This window comes from Phacochoerus africanus, chromosome 7 (genome assembly GCF_016906955.1).
Source record: "Phacochoerus africanus isolate WHEZ1 chromosome 7, ROS_Pafr_v1, whole genome shotgun sequence".
Classification (NCBI taxonomy): domain Eukaryota; kingdom Metazoa; phylum Chordata; class Mammalia; order Artiodactyla; family Suidae; genus Phacochoerus; species Phacochoerus africanus.
The window spans coordinates 19174957-19201623 of NC_062550.1; the positions used below are offsets into that span (position 1 = coordinate 19174957).

The following is a 26667-nucleotide window of genomic DNA, read 5'->3' on the forward strand; positions in this document are numbered from 1 at the left end:
CACAGGTTGAATCAGCTGATCAGCTAAGAGACGATGAGGGGAGGAGGAACCCGAGGCAGACTTCCTCGACAAATGCCATAAAACTTTTATTTCCACCAGGATCTCCCAGCCAGTTCTCTTCTCTTACTGCCAAAGGACTTTCCCCCCTCCTCCCCTGCTAGGACACATCCTGGCCCCTCTCTCCTCTCTCGTTGGCTGGGACCAAGGAGGTTGGGACCAAGGAGACGTCCTGCTGCGTGGAGTTGCGTGGGAAGGAGAGGCCGCTGTGGTCCCACGGCACCCTCGTGTGGTGATGCCCAAGATGACGGCCTGCCACTCCAAGAAGGATCCCCTCCTGGATGGAAGGAGTCCCCCTCCGGGCAGCTGGCTCTGTCAACTCAGGCAAAGCAGCCACGCGTGCTGGGGTCCAACTTGCTTGGAGAGGAGCGGACATGCGCATCAGGTCTGCTCCCCGTGGGGACTTCATGCGAGAACAGCCGACAAGGCATGTCAGGGCCGGTCAGGCAGTCACGCTCCCTGCCGCCCGCCTTCCCTGCTTCCTCAGCCGTCCCTGGCCTCCTGTTAGCTTAATCTGGGGCTTAGCCTCAGGGCTGCCAACACCTGGTTGTGTGGCCTTGGGCAAATGACTTATCTGGCCTTGGTTTCAGAATGTGAAAATGACAGGGTTGGACGGAAACAATGGTTTTCGAATGGTGCTGGCAGACCTTTGGAAGTTCAGGGGCGGGTGGGCACTGCCCTCAGCCATCCCCCTTTTCATCCCTGGCTACTCTGCCTTCAAACTACAAGAGACATGGAGCACTGGGACTTAGACCTGAGAATCACTGGTTCCACTGGCTTTCTTTCAAAATGAACATCCCGGGATTCCCAAAGGTGGTTTCCCCCATGGCTACCTGGCTCCACGGTTGCAGGCTTTACGGAGACCAGCCAGCCGGGAACAAGCAGTTTGGAGGGAAGAGAGTGCGGAGCTGAAGGCTGGCTGCCTAGTGTTCTCGTGGTGTGTTGGGAGGCGCCCTGGCTCAGAGTTCAAGGTGGAGCCTCAGTCTCGGCTCGAGCCGCCCACCAGCTGTGGGATACAGACAAGCTGCTTTACCTCTGCCTCAGCTGTCCCGTCTCTAAAATGGGTGTGGTGGTACCTGTCTTTCTCACAGGACAACTGTGCAGATGAAGTCAGAGAAGGGATTCCTCTTAAGGTGCTTCAAGTAACATGAGCAAGGGCAACTCTTAGACATTCAATCCTTCTGCTAGAATGTACTAGTTCACTGGATTCTGCAGGTGTTCTAGATGTCTGGGGATGCAGGATGTGGCTGCAGAGATACTTTTCTGGAATTCAGCATCATTGCCCTGGGCCCTATCCCAGCTGCCTCCTCGGCTTTGGAAGTCTGCTTCTGGGACAGAAGGAGTGCTCTAGGCCACGTATTATGTGTCCTTATGCTCTCGTCCACCAAGGTGGAGGAAAGGAAAATGGACCCAATGTGGCTGCAAGGAGTAGGAAGCTCCTGCCTCGACTCCCATTGGGTTTGAAATCCATTTTTAAGGCCGACAGGGAAGCTGATGACCAGGTTCTCAAACATCAGGTTCCCCCAAATCCTGTTTCCTGAGATGCTTGTGGGAACTCCCCCGGGGGGGGGGCAGGTGGTGGTTTGGGGTCTAGACGAAGAGCCAGTGTTGGTGGGGATCACTGGGGTCGCAGGGGGCCATGACTGGCTTTTTGTCCTTGGATGTCAGGCAGGTACCAGATCCTGAGTTCCTGATGAGTTGATCCTAAAGATGACATAGCAAAGGGTCAACTTAGGCCTCAGACCTGTGACAGGGCTACAGGGGGGGCAATGAGATGGGGGACAGTGGATAAAAGGCAAAGAAAACCCAACAAGGCACCAAAGGGGCACTTCCAAATTCCTGTCCTTGGCCTCCAGATACTCTGATGAGACGCATTCCGGCGTTTCTGTCTCTGCCCAGGGCCAATTCCTCACCCCCAGCTTTAGTACGAATGGCTGGAACAGAGGCAGGCAGGACCGCAGGCAGGTTAGCTGAAAATGCTTTCAGGACCCCTTCCTCCAGATGGTGGCCAGTCTCAAAGACCTAGGCCATCACTGGCCATCCCCGCCTTCTGCCTCTGACCACGTTTAGATTCCCCCCCTTCCCTGTTGACCCCAGGTTAGGCTCCTCTTTTCCCAAGCCAAGGACTGGGGGTCGGGATGGAGCGGGGTGTGGAGGCTCACTGGCGGGTACTAGTTCGGGCCCAGGACTATAGAAGTTACATCACATATCCCAAGACAGCGTGGTATAAACCTGTGCTTTCATGAAAGAACCCGTGCTTGCAAGTCAGACTTCTCGAGATCTGAAACCAGGCCTGCCATTTGCCACTGAAGGGTCTTGGGCTAGTCCCAAACTTGCTGAGCTTCAGCTGACCTGTCAATCGTAATGGGGACATCACCTACTTGGTTTTGTTTTTTGGCTTGGGGGTGTTTGTTTGGCTGCACCCATGGCATATGGAAGTTCCCAGGCCAGGGATCGAATCTGAGCCTCATCTGCGACCTATGCCATAGCTGTGGCAACGTCGGACCCTCAACCAGCTGTATTGGACCAGGGATCAAACCCGTGCCACCACAGAGACAATGCCTGTTCCGTAACCTGCTGTGCCACAGCAGGAACTCTGACACCACGTGCTGGGGAAGAGCCTCTGAAAGTATTAACCAAACCAATGTATGTGAGCGCACAGCTCTGTGCCGAGCACACAGCTCTGTGCCCGGAGCACAGAAGCCAGTTAGGAAGCACAAGTGACGTTGCCTTCACCTACTTGAGTCAGCCTAAAAATGCTTGGGCCACGGAGTTTCCATTGTGGGTTAAGAACCCAACTAGTATCCCTAAGGATGCAGGTTCGATCCCTGGCCTCACTCACTGGGTTAAGGATCCAGCATTGCCGTGAGCTGTGGTGTAGGTCACAGACGTGGCTCCGATATTGCCTTGCTGTGGCTGTGGTGCAGGCCAGCAGCTGCAGCTTTGATTCGATCCCTAGCCTGGGAACTTCCACATGCTGCAGGTGCAGCCATAAAAAGAAAAACAAACCCAAAAAACCTTGAGCCATGGCAGAGCTGGCCGTAGACCATAACCCCTGAACCCCATCTTTCTATCAACCAGAACCAGCCCTCCCCAAACACTACTGAAGCCCCGAGAACCCTGCCTGTGACCAAGCCCACCTTCTCCATACTTTCTACCTCGTCCAGATCCAGCCCGTGGTATCTCAGGCAGAAGATGCGGAAGGGAAGGAGGGGGTGGTTGTGGCTTCAGGTTCCTGACTCTGAGCTCTGCAGGCAGCTGACTCACCTGGGTCAATTCCCACTCCTCATCCTTGGGCACGTGGCTATTCTTGCCCGTGAAGTGGCAGCTCCTGAGGCCCAGGGTACCAGCACTGGCATGTAGACACAGCTGCTTTGCGATGTTGTGGCGAAGGTCCCTCTGGGTTGTGTACTCAAAGTACTAGAACACAAGACAAGAGGAGGTCCTGAGGGCCAGGTGGAGAGTTTGCCCACCTTCCCAAGCCACCTGCCCGAAGGTGCCAACCACAGGTGGCTCCCTGGGGAGGAAAGGGAGTGGGGAGCCAAGATATTAATAAATCCTGTGCCGCTTTCAGGATTTTTTTTTTTATCATACCTAGGTTAGATTGGAATAATGGTTACTTATTATTTTTTCCTTGAGTTAAAAATTTACCTGAGCCTCATTTTGAGCATAATCTGTAAAATCATGGGTTTGCTATGCTAGTTCCTTCTTTGCCAATAGATTACTATTAAAATAATGTTCACCAGTGTACCACCTAAAATCACTCTGCAGGCCGGTGGTTAGAGGAAATTGCTTTAAAATGACCTGGGCTTCATTTGCCTACATTGGCATCCTGTTCAGCGTCCCACTCCTTTCCTTGCTTCAGCTCTATTTGAAGTGCCTCTTTTTTGGGGGTGGGGGTGGCACACCTGCAGCATGCAGAAGTTCCCAGGCCAGGGATTGAACCTGTGCCACAGCAGTGACTATGCCAGGTCCTTAACTGCTAGGCCACCAGGGAACTCCTAAGTGCCTTTTACGCATCGAACGCTGGGCATTCAGGGTAGATTGAGGGGTTGGGGCCAGGGAGGTTACTAGGTATTCCTCATGGAAGAGCTGGGTATTTCGGAGCATGGGGGTAAATTCCCAAGACGCCAGGTAACCTGTGAGGTGTCAACAGATGGTTGCTTTGAGGTCAGTGATGGGTGGTAGGATCAGAGTGGTAGCAGGGGAGGCATTGAAGACACAAGTGGAGTGCAGGTGCGGGAAAGAGCTCCAAAATTTCCCAGTCACGGGAAAGCATCACTCAGCAGCTAGTACTCAGCATCCTCCAGCAAGCCTTCTCTAGTGAGCAGTCCTCCCCTCCCAGCCCCTCTCCAGCAGCCAGCACTGAGGCCCACTCCTGCCTGGGGGTTCCTGGTCCATACTTAGGGCCTTGTCTGTCTGCCTCATGCATCCCCCTCAGACTGGGAGCTTCCTGAGAGCAGAGCTGGTAACTCCTCCTCTCTCTGGACCTTCCCCGCCCTTATCCTCAGGAAAGGACTATTCTTCTTCTTCTTCTTTTTTTTTTTAGGGCCACACCCATGGCACATGGAAGTTCCTGGACTAGGGGTTGAATCAGAGCTGTGGCTGCCAGGCTACGCCACAGCCACGCCAGATCTGAGCCGAATCTGTGATCCACGCTGGATCCTTAATCCACTGTTTGAGGCCAGGGATCAAACCCGCATCCTCATGGACACCAGTCGAGTCCCTAACCCACTGAGCCACAACGGGAACTCCAGGAAAGGACTATTCCGAGTGGAGAAAAGGGGGCCTGTGGAGAGAGGAGATGCCCCAGAGACAGGCTTCTCTGGGGGCTGGGCTGGTACCTGGTTGCCGCCGAGGCCATGGCAGGTGTACATGATGAGGGGCTTGCCTCCGTTGTTGCTCTCGCCCACATCCAGGCAGTGATCCATACCGAGGTTCTTGATCTGCAGAATGCAGGGCAGAGAGGGGAGCCAGGAGAGCACTGTTAGGAACTTTTGGGTGTGTGCGGTGGGGTCCATCTGGAAGACACCTGCATGGCTGGATTTCTCCTCCCATTTTTCTCCTCTGCTCATTAACCCAGATGTCCGAAGCTAACAGCAAAGTGAGGAGCAGAGCCCCCGGGCTGGGCAAGGGCAGGATGGGCCCCCCTCCAGGTCCCTGGGAAAAGCCCTCAGCACATGGGAACGGCCTTATGAGCAGTGGTTCTTCTTCCTTTTTGCTTAATGGCTGAACCTGCAGCATATGAAAGTTCCCCGGGAGTTCCTGTTGTGGCACAGTGCAAACGAATCCGTCTAGTAACCACCAGGTTGCAGGTTCGTTCCCTGGCCTCACTCCGTGGGTTAAGGATCCCGAGTTGCTGTGGGCTGTGCTGTACGTTACAGACGTGGCTTGGATCCTGTGTTGCTGTGGCTGTGGTGTAGGCTCGAAGCTGTAGCTCCAATTTGACCCCTAGCCCGGGAACCTCCATATGCTGAGGGTGTGGCCCTAACAAAGCAAAAAAAAAAAAGGAAAGAATAATCTGCGTCTTAATAAAACTTCCTGGGGATTCTGATACATGTGAATGTCTGAGAAGCACTGCTTAGGGGCTGTTTCCTCCTTATAAGGTTTTTTTGTTTTTGTTTTTGTTTTGTCTTTTTTTAGGGCCACACCGGTGGCATATGGAGGTTCCCAGGCTAGGGGTCTAATCAGAGCTGAAGCCGCTAGCCTATGCCAGAGCCACAGCAACGCCAGATCTGAGCCATGTCTTCGACCTATACCACAGCTCACGGCACAATGGATCCTTAACCCACTGAGCGAGGCCAGGGATCGAACCTGCGTCCTCATGCATACTGGTCAGATGCGTTTCCGCTGAGCCACGACGGGAACTCCTCCTTATGAGGTTTTGAGCTAGCTCCAGAAGCCCAGCATGGCCTCTCAATCATCCTCCTAGATAAAGGAGTGTGGAGAGTAAAAACAATCACTTGTCGTGCAGCAGTGCGGCAAGCGGCCCTGAACTTCTCCTGGGGACTTACAGCTCCGTAGAAGGTGGGCTTCAGGTCAGGAACAAACATCTCCGGGTAAATGTTGTCCAGGAACCAGGAAAAGTTGTGACAGTGGAGTCGTTCCCTCAGCTGTAGTCGTTCCGAAATATCCCCGAAGGACTTCTGTCAACCAAGCCAGCCCCCTAAGGGTCAGTTCCACCGGCCTTCACCGTCTCACCCGGGTGGCAGTAGCCCAGCGTTTCTGGGACTGCTTTCTCCCAGAATGGGGCTCATGCTCATTCCTGCTCAGGACCCGCTGGGGCTACTGGCTCAAGCCCCACATCTAATGGCAACCCCCCTGCCTGCCTTGGCTTTGGGACCCCGCACTCCACCCCCCCCCCACCCCATTCCCTCATCTCCTGTGAGCTCCCAGCCAGTTTTCTCCGAGTCCTCAACTCTGAGCATCTCAGAGCAAAGCCGTCTTTCCTGTAAGGGGTTCTTCCTCCACACCTCTTCTCCCTCGCCTCCTAAGAGATGCTGGGACTCTCCAGGCAGGGACAACGCAGCCTCCTCACCTCCTCCTCTAGCCTTCAGAATAGAGCCTGGGCTCTAGCTCACAAGGTCTGCTGGGTACCCGTACCAGGTGGTGGAGATCAGAGGCCTCTGTCACCATTAAGCCCTTGACCAGGGTCTAGATTCTGCACGTCCCTTCCTCCAAACACCTGAGCGTCTCCCCTCTCACCTCCTGGGCCATCTTTGCTGCCTGCAGATTCCTCCTGTAGAAAATCTCCTTGTAGCTGTCCATCCAGACCTCGGCCAGGCGCACCTGGTTGCGAGCGATGACATTGATGCCTTTGGGGAAGGTGTGGGGGCTCTTGGTGCGGAACACGTGGCCCACCACCGAGCAGGGGATGATCTCCAGCTGGCCCCCGCACTGCCACACCTGCCATTAGAGGACACGGGATGGGGTGTTCAGGGGGTGGGAGGCACAGTCTCTGCCCAAGCAGCTCTGCTCCATTCCCAGGATGCCAGACCCCAGATCCAGGGACTCAGGGAAATGCTGCTCTCTCTCCCTGGAAAAAAAAGACACTGGCTGGGCTTCTTCCTAGGCCATAATGACACACTCCTTGGCTCTCTGATGCTGGGCCCTCTGATAGAAACAAAGGGAAATTTGCAGGGTCCTGAGGATCACTGGGGCCCGCTTTGGAGAAAAGACAGTTCGCTAATTTTGTGTCCGTACAGCTATTCTGAGCTCTGGCCATTTGACTTTATTTTTTTTCTTTTTAGGGCTGCACCTGCGGCACATGGAAGTTCCCTTGTTAGGGGTGCAATCGGAGCTGCAGCTGCTGGCCTACGCCACAGCCATAGCCATGCCAGATCTGAGCCATGTCTGTGATCTACACCACAGCTCACAGCAATGTGGGATCCTTAACCCATTGAACCTGGGTCCTCATGGATACTAGTCAGGTTCTTAACCTGCTGAGCCACAGTGGGACCTCCCTGGCCACTTGGCTTTTTGACCTGGAAATGTGATTTTTATCAGCTCACCCAGTTGTTACTGGAAACTCAAGCTCCTCCAAATCGAGATGGACTTGTGACCCAATCAGAGCCTCAGTTCACTCATCAACAGCAAGGACAGTCAGCGGGTGGGTGGCTTGGGGTGATCACCTGGACCTTTAGCACACTAGCCACTCTTTGGGTCAGAGGCTCGCTGATGAGCCTGGGGCTCAGGACCTGGGGATTTATGGTGCCTAGGCTGGTGACCCGTCTCTGTCACAGGGCTGGCTTATGACATCCCTTCCACCTGCATCTTCTCTTTTCTAGGTTTTTGACTGGGAGGTGCTGTCATTCATTTTAGTATAGGAGCAACAGCAATACACAACCATAGCCATAGTACTAGCAGGTATCGATGACGTGTTTCCATGTGCCGGGCCCTGTGCAAGGTGACTTCATAAACAAGCTCTGGGCCTTGATGATTATTCTGCACTGGCTGGGGCTTTGCATAGATGTTATGGAGAGGCAGTCCTTTCTTCCTAACCTAATCCTGATGTGCCTCATTCCTGGAATCCTGCCCATTCTGGGGTCCACTAGAATTCGGGCCAGCATCTCCTCCTAGTTATGAAGAGCTCGCTGAACATACGGGAGGGCAACTCCAGAGGCCACCAAGACATGTATCCTCTCACCTAGAAAGCAGAGCCCGATTCTCCCAGAAAAAGGATAGTTGCTGCTTACTGATCTGTTCCACCTTCACCCTAACCCTTTTCCCACAGACATCATGAAAGACGTCACCAGTCCCCAGATGTCCAGTCCCTATTACCCCTCCCTCTGACAAGTTCTGCCCAGTAATTCGTTCCCGGTTGTCCAATCTGATCCCCAAAGCCATGGACAGGGAGGGGGCAGAGGAAAGGTGGAGCCATGGTGGGAAACAGCCACCCTTTCAAGTTCCGTGCCAGCTGTGATAGCCCTGCGGCTGCCTAAGAGACAGGGTCTCAGGCTGTCCCCTGGGATGTCATGGTTCCCCCGCAAAGCCCTCTTCACTCTCACCCGGAAGGACATTTCCACGTTCTCCCCTCCCCAGATCTCCATCTGATTATCATAGGTACCGATGTGCTCAAAGTAGGACTTGGAGATGGAGAAGAGGCCACCAGCAAACGTCGGGGATCTGGAGAGACAGAGGGAGAAGCAGGTGTATCTTCTGGGGGGAAGAAGGGCCGGAACGGGGTGTGGAAATCTGCAGACTCACTGCTAACGCCCCCTAACCTCCTGCCGTCCTCCTTTCTTCTCTCTGGGGCTGTGTGGCTCCTCTTCCACTAACTTAATCATTTAGCAAATGTTTACTGAGCTTTTATTTATTTATTTATTTTTGGCCACGTCCATGGCATATGGCAGTTCCAGGCCAGGGATCGAATGAGCCACAGCAGTGACAATGCTGGATCCTTAACCTGCTGTACCACAGGGAACTCCCGACTGAGCTTTTATTATGTTCTCATGGCCTTCTCAGACCAGGTGGAGGAGAGATGTAAGTATCATTACTCTCCTCAAAAAGGCACTCATTCAGGGAGTTCCCGTTGTGGCTCAGTGGGAGTGAACCTGACCAGTATCCATGAGGACAAGACAGGTTTGATCCTTGGCCTTGCTCAGTGAGTTAAGGATCTGGCCTTGCTGTGAGCTGTGGTGGAGGTTGCAGATGCAACTGGGATCTGGTGCTCCTGTGGCTGCGGCGTTGGTCGGCTGCTGCAGCTCTGAATCTACCCCTAGCCTGGGAACTTCCATAAGTTGCAAGTGTGGCCCTCAAAAGCAAAAAAAAAAAAAAAAAAGCACTCATTCAGGAGGCACCCTGTGGCTCAGCAGGTTAAGGATCCAGCCCTACTGCTGTTGTCACTGCTGTGGCCCTGGTTATAGCTGCGGCACAGGTTTGATCCCTGGCCCAGGGACTCGTGCATGCCATGGGCTCGGCCGAAAAAAAAAATGGAGTTCCCGTAGTGGCTCAGTGATAATGAACCCAACTAGGATCCATGAGGACTTAGGTCCAATCCCTGGCCTCGCTCAGAGGGTTAAGGATCCTGAATTGCCATGAGGTGTGGTGTAGGTCGAAGACACAGCTCAGATCTGGTGTGGCTGTGGCTGTGGTGTAGGCAGGCGACTGCAGCTCTGATTTGATCCCTAGCCTGGGAACTTCCATATGCCTAAAAGTTCCAAAAAAAAAAAAGGCACTCATTCATTCATTCATTCAACCAAGGACATATCATACATGGGTTACCAGGGTCTGTGCCTCACGTTAGCCGTGCAGAATTAAGAGACAGAGATCTCATCCTCTGAGAGCTCAGTGTAATAGCAAAGGGTAAAGCCACTGCCTTTGCTTTTTGGAGCAAAGTTCCTAAAGCACAGTAGATACTTAGTGATCGGAAGCTGTGTGAAATTCCTTTAGGAAATAGGCTCTCCAGAAACAGAGTAAGAAGAGGGGTGAAATTAAGTGCACTTTGGACTAAAGGGAGCCTTGGGAGGTTACAAAAGGATTCTGGCTTTCAAAGTCAGGACAGCACAGACCCACTTTTGGATAAATTGACAAAAACTCCTAGAACTTAGATACCACGTTGCTCATAAGAGGGGCTGGCCTGAGGGTTGAAGGGGGGGGGTAGGCGCTGCAGAGACGGGGCCAGAGGACACACATACTCATTAGATGTTGGTCTCTGGGCCAGGCCAGGCTGGCTTGGATAGGGCTTTGCTGCCCTCAGTGGGTGGCTCCATGTGATACAACTCAGCAGAAACCTCTTTCTAAGCCCAGAGCCCATCAAGGTGCATCACTCAAAGCAAGGGCTCAATCAGGGTGAGCTGGCCTGACTGGTCACGGTGACTACTTAGGAACCTGACCTTGGTGTTATCCGGTGGTTGCTCTCGTCCAGGAAGTTGGCTCCTGCAGTCACTTCCTGGAAGGGATTTAGGCAGAAATCCTCAAGCTCAGGCAGCCTTTCTCTCCCTGGTTCAGCCTCTCCCAGAGATTCTAGGCCAGCCCGAGGAAGGCCAGGAAAGGACTCCCAGAGAGTCCTGGGACTCGAGATGAGCATTTTGGAACTAACTGGCTGCTGCTGCTGCTTTTTTTTTTTTTTTTTTTTTTGGTCTTTTTAGGGCCACACCTGTGGCATATGGAAGTTCCTAGGCTAGGGGTCCAATCAGAGCTGCAGCTGCCGGCCTACACCACAGCCACAGCAATGCCAGATCCGAGCTGCATCTGCGACCTACACCACAGCTCACAGCAATGCTGGATCCTTAACCCACTGAGCGAGGCCAGAGATTGAACCCCTGTCTTCATGGGTGCTAGTCAGGTTCGTTAACCGCTGAGCCATGATGGGAACTTAACTGGCTGCTTCTTAAGGGTCTCCCCGACCCGGAGCCTGTCGCTTGGCTTTGAGACGTGCTTCTGTGCTTCTGACCAAGAAGCCCCTGACAAACCCTAACCCTAACTACCTTGTCTAGATAGTCCCTCTACAAGAGGAGCTGCACTGCAGACCCGCCCCCAAGGGGCAACCTCTGGAAACACTGTATTTCCTGGGTCCTCTTCACCTCCTGTTAACTTTGGGAGTAGAGGATGGGAGGGGGCCCGCTCCCCACTGGCCTCCTGGTGGGAAACTACGCAGAGCCTTGCACGCCACGGGGCGTTTGGATCAGGGAGCAAACGCACTCCTCAAACACTGGGGCTTTGTCTTCCAATTGTATGGTCCTTGGACATCGGAGCAGGGGACGTCAGGGATGGGGGGGCGGTGGCCAGGTGCCTAGCCCCTGACTGTGCCACCGTGTGCCTGGCCCCCAGCCTGGGGGGATGGGGCTTTGGAGCTGCCCAGCCCACACAAAAGACGTCTATGACTTAAGCAGAGGGTCAGTAGGGAATTCCAGTTTCTTTGTTCTCTCCTGCCCTCTCCTCTCCCCTTTCCCCCTCCTAAAGGAGACAGAGCAGCTGGCTGTGCGGGATCCATGGGATTCCTTCCTGTGGCACCCACCCGAGCCCCCTCTACTGAGGCTCTGAGCAGCATTTCTTGGGATGTGGGCATATGGAGGGGGAGAAACCCTAACCCTCCCCTCTTATCTCCGCTCACCGAAACCACAGCTCCGCTACCCTCCGTTTCATGCATTCCTGGTTGACCCTTCAGTTTCTTGGCACAGATAGTCTAGAACCATAGGATGCTCTAAAAGCCACGCCCCAACTCAGTGTGGCAGAAACACCTGTTAAGATAAACTTGTGGTCTTTTTTTTTTTTTGGCTGTGCCCCCAGCATGTGGAAGTCCCTGGGCCAGGGATCAAACCCGAGCCGTAGCAGCGACCCGAGCCACTGCAGTGACAACGCTGGATCTTAACCCATAAGGGAACTCCAAACTTGTGGTCTCTAATAACACCAACAGGCAAGCTGGAGAGGGAGAGACGGGGGTGGAAGGCAAATCCAACTGGGCAGCAAACAAGAGATAAACTTTCAAGTATCTTCCCTGTGGCTCAGGGGTTGGCAAAGTATGGCCCATGGGCTAAAGCTGGCCTGGATTTATAAGGTTCTGGCAAAGAATGGTTTTTACATTTGAATTTATATTATTTTTTACTTTTTTTTTTTTTTTTTTTTTTTTGCTTTTTAGGGCCGCACCCTTGGCATATGGAAATTCCCAGGCTAGGGGTATAATCGGAGCTGTAGCTGCTGGCCTACGCCACAGCCACAGCAATGCGAGATCTGAGCCGCGTCTGTGATCTATACCACAGTTCACGGCAACAGCAGATCCCCAACCCACTGAGCAAGGCCAGGGATTGAACCTACATCCTCATGGACACTAGTTGGATTTGTTTCTGCTGTGCCACAATGAGAACTCCCTGGTTTTTACATTTTTAAAGGATTGTTTTTGTAGCTGGCAAAACCTACAGCAGCTGCTAGCCGGCCCTTTGGGCAACTGCAACACACTGCAAACTGCAGAGCATTTGTCTGTTTTCCTTGAATATGTTCTCAGTCTTTTCAAAGCTAGTGACCTTGGTGCACACGCCACCCCCTCTTATTACAATGGCTACATAATCACGGCCTCTACCCACCATCTCTCTGCAAGCAGCAGTCACGGCCTTCCACACGGAGGGAGGAATAAATGAGATAAACCAGGGCCTGGCACAGGGGAGTGGTTAGAGCCAGCTATCACTCTGTGAGGCAGGACAGTGCCGTGGCAGGGAGCATGGGCTTGCGCCGGGCTGGCGGATGGGTGTGCTTGTTCCACCCTCGCCAGCATGTAGTCTGAGGCCAGCTGTTCAGCCCCAGGAGCCTCAATGTTCTCACCTGCAAAATGGGCTCATCACATGCCTGCCTCACGGGGGATGAGGATTAACCACGTCGAGTGCTACACGGGGCGCCTCATAAATGCGGACCGGAGTTGGTCCAGGTCCCTGGGGCCACAGTGGCCAGGTTGGAGGCCCACGAGGCTACGGCCCTTACTTGATGGGGTAGGTCTCATCCTTGCGTCTCTGCTTCTCATGCGGAGGGAGTGTCTCCCAGCCGAAGGTCAGGCTCCAGTCGAAGTTGCCGCGACTGTGGACTCTGCCCCGCCGGATGGGCTTGGAGAACTCAAACGTGTTCAGGTCGATGGTGACGATGTCTGGACTCACCACCACGGTCTGGTCCTCCGCGATGCGAGCCAGGAGGGGCTCCAGCCAGCCATGGAAGCACTCACCTGCAGGGCGGGTGGCGGCGGTCGGGGTCCTGCCCAGAGCCGAGCCCACGGCCCACGTGCCAGCGTGAAGACCCGGGGGGACAAGCGAATCAGGAGCCCCCTCCTTCGTTAGAGACAGGGAACAGGCAAGCGGCAGCGCCATAGAGAGATCTCCCCAAACCCTCCCCCAACTGCCTCCTGTGCCCCAAAAGGTGGAGGTGGCTTTGGAGGGAGGGTGGAGAATGCAGGTCTCAGGGGAGTAAGACGCTCAACTCAAATGACCCCAAGACACCGGGAAGGCCCTGGAGGGGTGTCTTCAGGGTCTGGAGCCTATCCTCTGTCAGCCTTCCCCACCCCAGTGTGGGTTGCACAAGGGGGTGCCCCCTCTCCCAGGGGGCTCTGCACCTCGGAGCTTCAGCTCCAAGCATGGACTGATCACCCCTTTTCTTTGTCCAGCCTTTTGGGATTTTTCAATGAACTGCACATATGACTTTACTTGGGCCTCAGAGTAATAATTCTGTCGGTGAGTAAGGCTGGTGTCCTCATTCCGCTTTGCAAATGCAAACGGACACCGAGGCTCAGTTCATCTCAGGGTCAGCATGCAAACCCCTGTCTTCTGACTCCAAGCCCACAGCTTTGCATAACATGTAACACTCTTTTCAGGGAACCCTTTTTTTCCCCCCTTGACAACAGTGGGGAAATGCTTTGCTTTGGGGCAAGAGGCAGGCTTTCCTGGCTCCATGTGGCCCTATAGGAAAGCGTCACACAAACCAGTTCCCAGTGGTAACGGGAGGCCTCTCTGAGGGGCTGAGGTCAGAATGAGGTACAGATTGGGGATGGGGGAGGGAGAGAAGAGTGTCTGGCCAATTGTGGGGTCACCATTTTTGGTTTGTTTTGTTTTTTTGTCTTTTTAGGGCCACACTGGAGGCACATGGAGGTTTCCAAGCTGGGGTGGAATTGGAGCTGTAGCCGCTGGTCTATACCACAGCCACAGCTACACGGGATCCGAGCTGTGTCTGCGACCTACACCACAGCTCACGGCAACGCTGGATCCTTAACCCACTGAGCGAGGCCAGGGATCAGACTTGTGTCCTCATGGATACTAGTCAGGTTTGTTAACCGCTGAGCCACGACGGGAACTCCCTCACCAGTTGTTCTAAGGTTGTGTGTGCCTCCTGAGAAACATCACTGGGATTGGAACGAGAAAGGGGTAGAAGGAGCCGGGGAGTTCCAAGCTGGCTTCGCTCCTGGGACAGCAGGGCAGAAAAGGGCCCTGGTGACGCCATGGTCCCAGCTCTGCATCCTGCCAGGGAGGGAAGGGGGCAGACCCACCAGGCCTCCGGGCGCCGGCCGGCCTCTTCTACTCACAGTGGGCATCCAGGAAGGTGAGCACCTCCGCCTGGGCCACGCTGGCCCCCAGCAGCCGGGCTGTGATCAGCCCCTTCCGCTCCTCCTGCCGCACCACCTTCACCACCTGCAGCTGCTTCACGTACTGCTCCAGCGGCTCCTTCAAGTACTCTGGAAGGGATAGGGGACACGGTTGCCAGCTCACTGCTTTGCGGCAAACCTAATCCCCTATGGACCCCAAGCCCGGTGCTGTCAGGCTGCTGGCAGCCTTGCCTGCATTTTAATTAACTAATTAATTAATTGTCTTTTTAGGGCTGCACCTGTAGCATCTGGAAGCTCCCAGGTTAGGGGTCGAATCAGAGCTGCAGCTGCGGGCCTACGCCACAGCCACAGCAGCGCCAGATCCGTAACCCACTGAACCAGGCCAGGGATTGAACCTACATCCTCATGGATACTAGTTGGGTTTGTAACTTGCTGAGCCACAACAGGAACTCCTCTTTTTTGGTTCAAATATTTTTAAAATTATAGTTGATTTACAATGTTCTGTCAATTTCCACTGTACAGCAAAGTGACCCAGTCATACAAATATATATACATGTTTTTTCTCACACTATCTTCTCTTGTGTTCTATCACAAGTGATTGGCTATAGTTCCCTGTGCTATACAGCAGGACCTCATTGCTCATCCATTCTAAATGTAATAGTTTGGGTCTACTAACCCCAAACTCCCAGTCCATCCCCTTCCCCCTTGGCAACCACAAGTCTGCTCTCCATGTCTGTGAGTCTGTTTCTGTTCTGTAGATTGCTTCATTTGTGCCTTATTTTAGATTTGAATGTGGAATTCTTTAGGAAGCTAAAAAGATGCCGAGTGGCCTCTTTTTTTTTTTTTGTCTTTTTATCTTTCTAGGGCTGCACCCGCAGCATATAGAGTTTCCCTGGCTAGGGGTCAAATTGGAGCTATAGACGCCAGCCTACGCCACGGCCACCGCAATGCCAGATCCAAGCCCCATCTGCAACTTACACCACAGCTCATGGCAACGCCGAATCCTTGACCCGCTGAGCAAGTCCAGGGATCAAACTCACAACCTCATGGTTCCTAGTCGGATTCGTTTCCACTGTGCCACGATGGGAACTCCCCTGAGTGGCTTTTTAATTAAATTGAAAAAAACATGTACCCAGTGCCCCCATGGGCCAGGCACCGTGGTGAACTCAGCCTCCCAGGGAACGGGCGACTGTGGGGCAGGTGACCAGTGACCCACCAGAGGTGGCACAGGGCCACAGGAGTCTGCAGGAGGGGCAGCCATCCTGGATTGGAGGGGGGTGGGAAAACTCTTTGGGGAGGGGGTTATCTGCTGAGATTCCCCAGCAACTTCTGAGAGGGGGGCTTACTTCATGACTCCATTACTCAGTCGGAAATCCTCAGAGCATTACAAAATAGCCCTATTCAGAAGCAGCTCATCTTGGAAAATAGTCCAAACCCTACCGATGTTTCAGGAACTGTTAATTTTGGTTTATCTGTGTCACCGTTCCATTCTCCACTGTGCAGAATGGAGTTGCCTGTAGTTTCAGGAGATGCGGGGCAGGTTTGACGGGCAAGGGTGTCCTCTTTCTCAAGGGCTGTGCGATCGGCCCAGCGCTTAGGCCTCACTCCCGCCGCAGCCTTAGACAAACTGGTCTAAAGTCCGTTTTGTGGGGATGTGGCGGATCTCTCTCTCTGACACACTCACACTGTCCAAACACGTGAGCACCTACTATGTGCCAGTCATTGAACTAGGTGCTTTCGTGTTGACTTTCCCCCCTCCCCGGCTGCCCCCAAGACATATGGAAGTTTCTGGGCCAGGAACTGAATAGGCACCTCCACAGAGGCAAACCAGATCATTAACTGACGGCGCTGTGACCGGAATGCCCTCATGTATTTTATCTTCTCTACGAAGATGAAAATACTACGAAATGGGGAGTCTTGTCCCTGATATTTATGAGTCAAAATTAGCCTCACTTGGCAGCTTCGGCCCAGCACTCACTTAGCAAAACACCTGTTAACACACTGCCGGGTACCAGCCACTATTCTGGGCAGTGGGGTGGGGGTGGGGTGGAGGAGGAATGGGTGGGGGGAGGTGGAGGGGGTGGTGGTGGGGTGCCCAGTCTGGGTCCTGCCCTCACAGAGCTCCTAGGCTTCTACTCCAAGCACAGCCCCCAGCGCTGGCTCTAATAGGAAGGAGGGGAGAAGCCCACCCAGGAGCCTTCCTTGCTCAGCGTGGCTGATGCTTCCCCCTGAGAACCTGACTGCGCTCACCGGAAGTTCATGGTGGTGGAGATAAACCAGGGACCAAGCATCGCAGGAAGTGGGTTTTGTGGCGAGCGCCTGCCAAGCACTGAGCTGTGAATGTCAGCGGCCCTGAGCTCTTCAGAGTCCTTCTCCCCAGGCCTTCCCTCCGGTCTCTGGGGCTAGGCTGGACCCGGGGATTCCGAGCGAGAGGGAACCCCAGGCCCTTGGAGGGGGGTGAGACAGCTCCTAAGTATGCCCCTCCCTGGGCCACTGGAGCACGCCCTGGAGCTGAGTGTGGAGACACAGAGGGGCCCAGCCACCCTCCCTCAGGTCCCCCCCATGAGAGCCTTCTCACTTAGGTTCGACACCCCACCACCCCAGTGCAGCTGCATTCCTCGCGATTGGAGTCTGGGAGACTCCTGTGACCTGCTACACACACGCCTTATTCGGTCCCATGCCTGCAATACCATCTGTATGCAGAAGCTCCTGGGCCTTTTTTCCTGGCTTGGCCATCTCCTCACAAAGCCACAAACCCAACGCACCTGAAACAGAGCTCCAGATTTCTCCCCAGCCTGCCCTCCCAGCCTCCCTCGACGGCAGAGTACAGTATCAGAATTCCTCCAGCTGCTCTAATGGAGGCTCCCTCTGGAGAATCCCCTTTCCTCCCCCTCCACGAGCAGTCCTTCATCAAGCAAGGCTGGTTCTCTCTCCATCCCCCCCCTGCCACTCTAGCAATCTTATGTCTTAACTGGTCTCCCGGTCTGTACACCCTTCTTCCCAATATAGGTATATATTTTTTCTTTTTATGACTGCACCTGCAACATATGGAAGTTCCTGGGCTAGGTGTCGAATTGGAGCTGCAGCTGCTGGCCTACACCACAGCCACAGTAATGCCAGATCCGAGTCACACCTGTGACCTATGCCACAGCTTGTGGCAAGGCCGGACCCTTAACCCAACTGAGTGAGGCTAGGGATCGAACCCACGTCCTCATGGATACTAGTCATAGTAGTCGTAACCCACTGAGCCACAACGGGAACTCCTTCCCAATCTACTCTTGACACAGCAGCGATGGTGAGTAGCAGAGTTGGCTTAAAACTATAAATCTGGAGTTCCTGTTGTGCCTCAGCAGTAACCCTAAAAAACCCCACACGCATGCACACACACACACACAAAAACCTATAAATCTGATCACAACACTTGAGTGGTTTAAAACTGCACTTAAAAAACCAAATCCAAACAGGATGATGGTTCCTCCAAAAATTAAACACAGAATTGGCATATGATCTAGCAATTCCATTTCTGTGTATGTACCCTAGAGAATTTAAAGCAGGGACTAAAACAAATATTTGTTATACCCATGCCAAAGGCAACATTATTCACAACAGCCAAAAATGTGGAAACAATCCAAATGTCCACGGGTGGATGAATGGATAAACAAATGGGGTATATGCAAACAATGACACATTCAGCCTTGCAAAGGAAATTGACAGGTTATAACGCGGATGACTCTTGAGGACATGATGCTAAGCCAGACACAAAAGGCCACACGCTGAAATGATTCCACTCAGACAAGGTACGTAGAATAGTCAAATTCACAGACATAGAAAGTAGGATGGGAGTTGCCAGGGGCTGGGCTGGGGACACAGAGTTTCAATTTGGGAAGATGAATGCGTCAGGCGATAGATGGTGGAGATGGTATCACAACAGTGAGAATGTATTTAATGCCACCGAATGGCACACTTGAAAATGGTTAAGATGGGAGTGCCCGTCATGGCTCAGCGGAAACGAATCTGACTAGTATCCACGAGGATGCAAGTTCGACCCCTGGCCTTGTTCAGTGGGTTAAGGATCCGGCCGGCCGGTGTTGCCATGAGCTGTGGTGCAGGTCACAGACACGGCTCAGATCTGGCATTGCAGTGGCTGTGGTGCATGCTAGCAGCTACAGTTTCAATTCGACCCCTAGCCTGGGAACCTCCACATGTCATGGGTGTAGACCTAAAAAAGAAAAAGGCCAAAAAAAAAAAAGGTTAAGCATATTTTATGCATATTTTACCACACACATCGGAAAAATCCAAACACTGACTATAGCTTACAAAGGTCCTGTGATTCACCTCCTGTGTAAACTCACTTTGCGCGGGTGCTGTTTCTGCTGCCTTGCTTGCTTCAGCCATCTTGGTCTTATTTCTGCCCCAGGGCCTTTGCACTGGCTGTTCCCTTTGTGGGGAGCACTCAGAGTAGCCTTTTCTGGCTCCTCTGACTATAAGAGCTGCCTAATTACTCATTAGCCCCTCATCTGCAGTCTTATTTTTCCTCTTAATTTCTTCATAGCACTTATTACCTGAAGTGATTTCTGTCTTTCCCATTAAAAAAAAAAGTAATCTCTAAAAAGACAGATACCATGCTCAACTGCTTCCTGCTATTCTACACAGGGTCTGGTGCTCAGTAGGTAACTGATCAATACTTATGAAACACACCAGTGACCTGCATTTATTTACTCTTCTCTTGAGGACTCTCCCCCTCTTCTTTGGCTTCTGAAAAATCTAGAAAAGAAAAAACAGAAAGCCTTTCTTGAGGGAGGACTTCCTACTGTTTCCTATCTTGCTTTTTTTTTTGTCTTTTTTGTTGTTGTTGTTGCTATTTCTTGGGCCTCTCCCGCGGCATATGGAGGTTCCCAGGCTAGGGGTCCAATCAGAGCTGTAGCCACCGGCCTATGCCAGAGCCACAGCAACTCGGGATCCGAGCCGCGTCTGCAACCTACACCACAGCTCACAGCAACGCCGGATCGTTAACCCACTGAGCAAGGGCAGGGACCGAACCCACAACCTCATGGTTCCTAGTCGGATTCGTTAACCACTGCACCACGACGGGAACTCCTCTTGCTTGTTTTGATGCTACTTTCATGCCCATCTCTATTCTATTCAGCCTCAAATCTAACTGCAAAGGGGAAATTTTTCTTAATCCCTTTGGAAGGAGAAAAGGAGAAATGAATTAGTGTAACACCCGAGGGGCGTACTCTGCAATCCTCCTGCCCAGATACAACATGTAGACACGGGGCCATATTTCTGAATCCACATCAAGACTCAGCCTGTTTCCCACGTCCAGGTGTGAGGAATAAACTGGCAGGTGAAATTGACATGTGATTGTAGTAGAATTTCCTTATGGGGAAGAAAATATTGAAATGGAAACATTTCTAGAAAATCCAGGACCAAAAAAAACAAAAAACAGAAAATCCAGGACATAGAGTTATGACAGAGACATCTTCCTATCTTATAAAACAAGGACAGAAGTAAAAGCAGTAATAAAGCAACTTGATGGTAATAGAGCAACTTGACCTGTGGCAATAGACACTGGAAGTTGGAATTCAACTAGAATCGGAGTCTTTGTACAATTCCTGACTTGCATGACTGGTGTCTCTTAGGAGGTAAGAAGGCCACGAGAGGAACTGCCACTCACTTCAGTTCTGACGAGCAAGGGAAGATGAAAGTGGGAGAAACTGGGCTAATCCAAAGGATTCCCAGTTTATTTCCTTTTTTTTTTTACAGCTGCACCTGCAGCATATGGAAGTTCCTAGGCTAGGGGTCCAATGAGAGCTGTGGTGGCCAGCCCACACCACAGCCACGGTAACACTGGATCTGAGCATCATCTGCGACCTACACCACAGCTCACAGCAACCTCGGATCCTTAACCCACTGAGAGAGGCCAGGGATCGAACCTGAGTCCTCATGGAGTCCTAGTCAGGTTCTTAACCCGGTGAGACACAATGGGAACCCCAAGAAGGGCACAGCTTTGAACAGACTATCAAAGGAAACCAAATAAGAATGGCTGGTTTGGAGTTCCCGTCGTGGCGCAGTGGTTAACGAATCCGACTAGGAACCATGAGGTTGTGGGTTCGGTCCCTGCCCTTGCTCAGTGGGTTAACGATCTGGCGTTGCCGTGAGCTGTGGTGTAGGTTGCAGACACGGCTCGGATCCCGCGTTGCTGTGGCCCTGGCGTAGGCCAATGGCTACAACTCTGATTGGACCCCTAGCCTGGGAACCTCCATATGCCGTGGGAGCAGCCCAAAGAAATAGCAAAAAGACCAAAAAAAAAAAAAAAAAGGCTGCTTTGAGTTCTTCAGGCAGGTGGATTCCAAGATGCTGGAATTGGCTCTATGAGAGAGTCCAGGGGGACAGGGAGAGATCTCCAGAAGGAATGGGAACACATCTGGTGGCCTGCGAGGGGCAGGCCCTTTGGAGAGGCTACGGCCAAGCCCATCCTACTAGGCACAGGCCATTCTGCCCTTTTGAAGCTGATTGTGCCAGCCTGGCACTGTTGCTTGGCTGGCCTGGTCAGAGGAGTTGCCCAATTGGACAGTGTGCTTTATGGACTTTGACAATTCTTTTTTTTTTTTGTCTTTTTGCCTTTTCTAGGGCCGCTTCCGTGGCATATGGAGGTTCCCAGGCTAGGGGTCGAGTCGGAGCTGTAGCTGCCCAACTACACCAGAGCCACAGCAGCGCGGGATCCGAGCTGCGTCTGCAACCTACACCACAGCTCATGGCAACGCCGGATCCTTAACCCACTGAGCAAGGCCAGGGACCGAACCCGCAACCTCATGGTTCCTAGTCGGATTCGTTAACCACTGCACCACAACGGGAACTCCTGGTCTTTGACAATTCTGAGTGACAAGTTATTGACCGTTTAGAACTTACACCACTTGTGATTCAAGGGAAGAAGCTTCTGAGGGATGGGCAGGGGGACAAGAGCCCAATTTTGTTTTGTTTTGTTTTCCTTTTTTTTAGGGCCGTATCTATGGCACATAGAAGTTCCCAGACCAGGAGTTGAATCAAAGCTGCAGGTGCCAGCCTACGTCACAGCTGCAGCAACACTGGACCCAAACTTGCCACAGCTTGTGGCAAGGCTGGATCCTTAACCCACTGAGTGGGGCCAGGGATCAAACCTAAATTCTCATGGAAACTAGTCAGGTTCCTAACCCACTGAGCTACAACGGGAACTCTAAGAGCCCAGTTTGAGGAAGGCAGCTGATAGATACACTGGCTCCTGTTCCTGACAACCATTCAAATTGCTACTAAGATTCCCTGGAGGCCATTTCCAAGGCCACCCGCCCCCCGCCCCCTGCCCCTTTCCAGAGGGCATCTCTGCTGCTCCAGGTCTGCCCCCCTCCAGACCCTTCCCCCATCTGCCTTTGCTTTGTAAGCCCTGCTAGGGGGTCTGCCCTCCCTGAAGAAAAGGACTCATTCTCAGCTCCTCCTTCTACTGCCCTCACCCAGAGGGCAGGAGGGGGCTGGGGAAGGGGAGGGGAGCGGCCCCACAGCTCCTGCCCTCGAGGTGGGGGCATGGCTACAGGAAGCCAAGCTGGGAGAACTCCAAACCCCACGTGCCACCTGGGAGGAGGGCTAAGCTCCTGGGGGGCGGGGGGAGGGGCGGGGGAACCCCAGTCTACTGATGCATCGGACCCACGGTCCCTTTCCTGGTTCTGGCCCCCGCATCCTGCACTCTCAAGTGCGAGAACCTTCTCTCTGGACTTGGGTCCTCTGTCTCTCTTCCTGACAATTACCCCCCGCAAAGCCGCCATCCTTCTGAGACAGGGTCACTCTCCAGCTTAAGCACCTTCAAGGACCCCTACAGAAATACTTGTAGCACAGCGTGGATTTCAGTTCAGCGTCTTTGAAGTACCACTTTCTGCAGCACAAACACATCAATGTCTCCAGGGCTCTGCTGATGCTGTTCTCTCTGCCAGGACTGGCCTCCAGCACCTCTTGTCTTGGGTACCTCCCTCCTCTCAGGCTTTCAGGCACAGCTGTCATCTGGCCTCCACTGTGGGCCGCCCAGCCGGGCTGCACGGAAATAACGCCTCCCAGAGTGCGCAGCTCCCATACAAAGAATGAAAGGAAGTGACTGCTCATGGAGCTCTTACTCGAGGCTAAGGACTGGGTAGCACATGAGTTATTTCACTTATCACCCATCTCTGATCCCTCACCCACCACGTTAGGGAGTCACTTGTCTTCATTTTTAGAAGACGAGCCTGAGATTCAGAGAGGCATAGTGTCTTGCCCAAGGTCAGGGAGCGAGGAAGAGTCAGTTTTGATTTGAACTTGGGATTTGAATCCATGGGTGTCGGCCTCTCAAGCCCACGCCCTTGCCTGGCCGTTGGGGTGTGTTCTGGCCACACCACTGTGGTCGGTGTCGTAAGCAGTCAAGTGACCTAGGCAGGTTGTTAGCCTACTCAGGGCACGCTCTGTCTCATCTGTCATTTGTCATGCTATCCCCTAGGCCCAAGTGAGTGCCAGGCACAGAGCACTCAGTCGATGTTTGTGGAGTTGCTTTGAATGGCGGAAGTTTGGCAAGCCACCTCGCTTATCTGCTACAACTCGAGCGAAAAGAGCTTCTGAGGTGGAACCTTTGCGAGCTCAAGAGTGGTCCATCAGGTAGGAAACAGAGGGAAGGCCTGCTTGCTCCCACCCTCTGCCCTGACCTCTCCTGGCATTTATTTTTTTGTCTTTTTTTAGGGCTGCACCCTTGGCACATGGAAATTCCTCGGCTAGGGGTCGAATCAGAGCTACAGCTGCCAGCCTACGCCACAGGCATGGCAACACCCGATCCGAGCTACGTCTGCGACCTACACCGCAGCTCACGGCAACGCCGGATCCTTAACCCACTGAACAAGGCCAGGGACCGAACCCTCATCTTCGTGGATACTAGTCGGGTTCGTTTCCGCTGAGCCACAGCGGGCACTCCTCTCCTGGCATTTCTGACTTCAGGCTGGGCCTGGCAGCTCTGAAGGAGTGCTTGAAGCCAGAACTGCTAAGCTTTTGGAGCTCTTGGGGTGAAAAGTGAGTAACATTCAGGCCCTAGGAATGTGGCCCACCTACCCCCTTGCCCCACCTGCCCTCTTTCTGCTCCTGGCGTTTATGATGAGCTGTGATGCCAGGCAACAAGCCATGAAGAGGGGCCCGCTCCCTCGAGAGCCCCTGCCCTCTTTCCCAGCATACCAGCGGGGGACCCCAGGCCCATTCGTGGAGGGGGGGGTGCCCTAGCCTCACCCTCCGTGCTGGCATCATCCACCAGGATGATCTCCTTCAGCAGGATGGCAGGGGTGGTGTGCAGGACACTGTACACCGTTCGTAGCAGCGTGGACCAGGCCTCATTGTGGAACACGATGATGACGCTGGTGGCGGACAGGGGGGGGCAGCGCCGGAACTTCTGGTCGACGCACCTGCAAGGAGGGCAGCGGGGATACAGCTCTCCGGGCCCCTAGGGGGTTCCGTGGGCAGGGAGGGCGAGGTCCACGGATTCCCAGAACCATCCTCAGCGCCTCGGAACCCCCAGCCGCCATTCCCCGTTGGGGCTGGGAACAGCTGCTCCCTGCTTCTAGCTTTCCTTCTCTTTGCCACCTCCTCTGGGCCTCTGCACGGGCACTAACCACCCCTAAACCCCCCGCCTCCCCCAGAGCTGGCTTGGGGCCCCAGCTGTGAGGCCGAGGGCACCCCCCGCCAGCCCACTTTTTTCATCTGCTCTAGGAGTTCCCTGGGCTGGCTCTCTCTTCCTTAGTAACACGTGTGCTGCAGAAAGGTTAATCCTATCCAGGGGTCCCTGAGGGCAGGTAACCACAGGCAAATCTGACAGCTGAGAAAAGTGACTACAATTTTCATACTCAATGAGAGGAGAAGGCTTCTCTCTCTTTCTCTCTCTCTCTCTGTTTTTTTTTTTTTTTTGCTTTTTAGGGCCGCACCCATGGCATATGAAAGTTCCTAGGCTAGGGGTCGAACTGAAGGTACAGCTGCTGGCCTATGCCACAGCCACAGCAACACAGGAAATGAGCCACATCTGTGACCTACACAACAGCTCGTGGCAACGCTGGATCCCCAAACCACTGATCGAGGCCAGGGATTGAACCCATACCATGGATACTAGTCAGAGTCATTTCTGCTGCACCATAGTGGAACTCCCAAAAGCCTTTTTCTCTCTCTCTCTCTCTTTCTTTTTTTTTGCTTTGTAGGGCTGCACCCGCAGCATATGGAGGTACCCAGGCTAGGAATGAAATCTAAGCTGTAGCTGCCAGTCTACGCCACAGCCATGGCAAGGGGCTTTTCTCTTTAAAATTGACAGTTCCTCTCAAATCCATTTTCTCATGAATTTCCCTGTAATCTGAAACTACCATCACCAACAATTTCCTGTGACCCGCTGGCCTGATCATATTACTCTCCAGTCCCAACTCCTGGGATAAGGGCGACTAATCAGGAAAAGAAGTGAGGGCTTAGGAGTTCCCATTGTGGCTCAGTGGTTAAGGAACCAGACTAGTATCCATGAAGTTGCGGGTTCGATCCCTGGCCTCGCTCAGTGGTTAAGGATCCGGCGTTGCTGTGATCTGTGGTGTAGGTCGAAGACGTGGCTTGGATCCCATGTTACTATGGCTATGCTGTAGGCCAGTAGCTACAGCTGTGATTCAGCCTCTAGCCTGGGAACCTCCGTATGTTGCAGTGCAGCCCTAACAAAAGACAAAAAGACCAAGGGAAAAAAAAAAAAGAGAGAAGTGAGGGCTTAGAGGAAATCCTTGCCCATATTCTAAAATCCCCTCCAGCCCTTTCCCTGGCACTCGGCCTGTGGCCATGGCCATACCCGCCAAGCCTTTGGCAGAGCCTGGCCTCACTCCAGGCCTCGGCGCTACTTACTCAGGGGGTCTCGTGTCTGGCCCCAGGGCCCTCTGCAGGGAGATGCGGTCACTGGCAAAGGCATTGAAGCAGTGCTTCTTATAGCCCTTTTCCTTTTCTTGGGTCTCTAGGAGCGTCCACTCTTTCTTCTGAAATGCCTTCCCATCTGCCCCAGGGCTGTTGGGGTCCTGTGGTGGCCGTTCCCAGAAGGGCTTCAGCTCAGCTGGGGTGTAGAAGCCAGGGAGGCAGGTCTGGTTTGTGGAAACCAGTGTCTGCTGGGGCTCCGGAGCCCTGATTTGGAGTTTGGGCATCGAATCCCTGAGGTTATTCACCGCCCCCAGCATCAAGTCCAGGACGTGATCCTTCTGGCTCACCAAGGACCTCAGCCATGGTTTCTCTGTGGCCTGCTCCCTGTGGCTTACATCCCGCTGCAGGATGAAGAGGAAGAGCATGAAGGCGCTGCCCACCACGGCCAGGCGCACGGCCAAGTGGCGTCTGCGGGGGAGCCGCATCCTCTGGAACCAGTGGGGCCCCTGCCTGGGTCAGCTCCGAGGGCTGGGCCCGACTCTGGAAACTGCTTGATGTGTCGTGGTGGCCACACCCTGGGGCCTCCGCCTGAGAAGAGAGGGTTGAGAGAGAGAGATGAGCCGAGGCAGGGGTGAGGGTGAGTCAAGGGGGCTTGGGGTTTGTGTCCAGGCTCTGCTGCTGAATGGCGACATCAACTTAGCTCCGTTAGGTGCTATGGGGATGTTGCCATTAGTCACTTTACTTTCCTGGACCTAAATTTCCTCCATCCAGAAATCGAGTAAAATGGACTCTGTTTCATTTTTCTTGTTTTTGCTTTTTAGGGCCACAACTGTGGCATATGGAGGTTCCCAGGCTAGGGGCTGAATGGGAGCTGTAGCCGCTGGCGTACACTACAACCACAGCAACGCCAGATCTGAGCCGCGTCTGCAATCCACACCACAGCTCACGGCAATGCCAGATCCTTAACCCATTGAGCAAGGGCGGGGATCGAACCCGCAACCTCATGGTTCCTAGTTGGATTCGTTAACCACTGAGCCAGGACAGGAACTCCTACATGAACGTTTCTAGCTGCACTGACTTAGAAGGCAAAAATGAGAAACAATCCGAATGTCTGTTAGCAGTAGAATGGATAGTGTGAAATAGCCTCAGCGTGGAGGACTGCATAGCAATCGCAAAGAACGAGCCACACCTGCAAG

General features: G+C 53.4%; 1 protein-coding gene across 2 annotated transcripts in view; it reads right to left on the reverse strand.

Annotated features, from left to right (window-relative positions):
- Positions 1 to 68: 68 nt before the first annotated feature.
- Positions 69 to 26667, reverse strand: part of GALNT6 (polypeptide N-acetylgalactosaminyltransferase 6) — a 38701-nt gene continuing 12102 nt past the window's right edge. For both annotated transcript variants that reach the window (XM_047786653.1, XM_047786652.1), the window contains 10 exons: positions 25466 to 26059; positions 23837 to 24009; positions 14552 to 14701; positions 12970 to 13204; positions 8565 to 8682; positions 6763 to 6963; positions 6072 to 6203; positions 4902 to 5003; positions 3325 to 3477; positions 69 to 1761 (listed from right to left, as the gene is read on the reverse strand). In XM_047786653.1, coding sequence (XP_047642609.1) covers positions 1648 to 1761; positions 3325 to 3477; positions 4902 to 5003; positions 6072 to 6203; positions 6763 to 6963; positions 8565 to 8682; positions 12970 to 13204; positions 14552 to 14701; positions 23837 to 24009; positions 25466 to 25956 — 1869 coding nt within the window. In that variant the 5' untranslated portion in view covers positions 25957 to 26059 and the 3' untranslated portion in view covers positions 69 to 1647. The remainder of the gene's footprint in view (positions 1762 to 3324; positions 3478 to 4901; positions 5004 to 6071; positions 6204 to 6762; positions 6964 to 8564; positions 8683 to 12969; positions 13205 to 14551; positions 14702 to 23836; positions 24010 to 25465; positions 26060 to 26667) is intronic.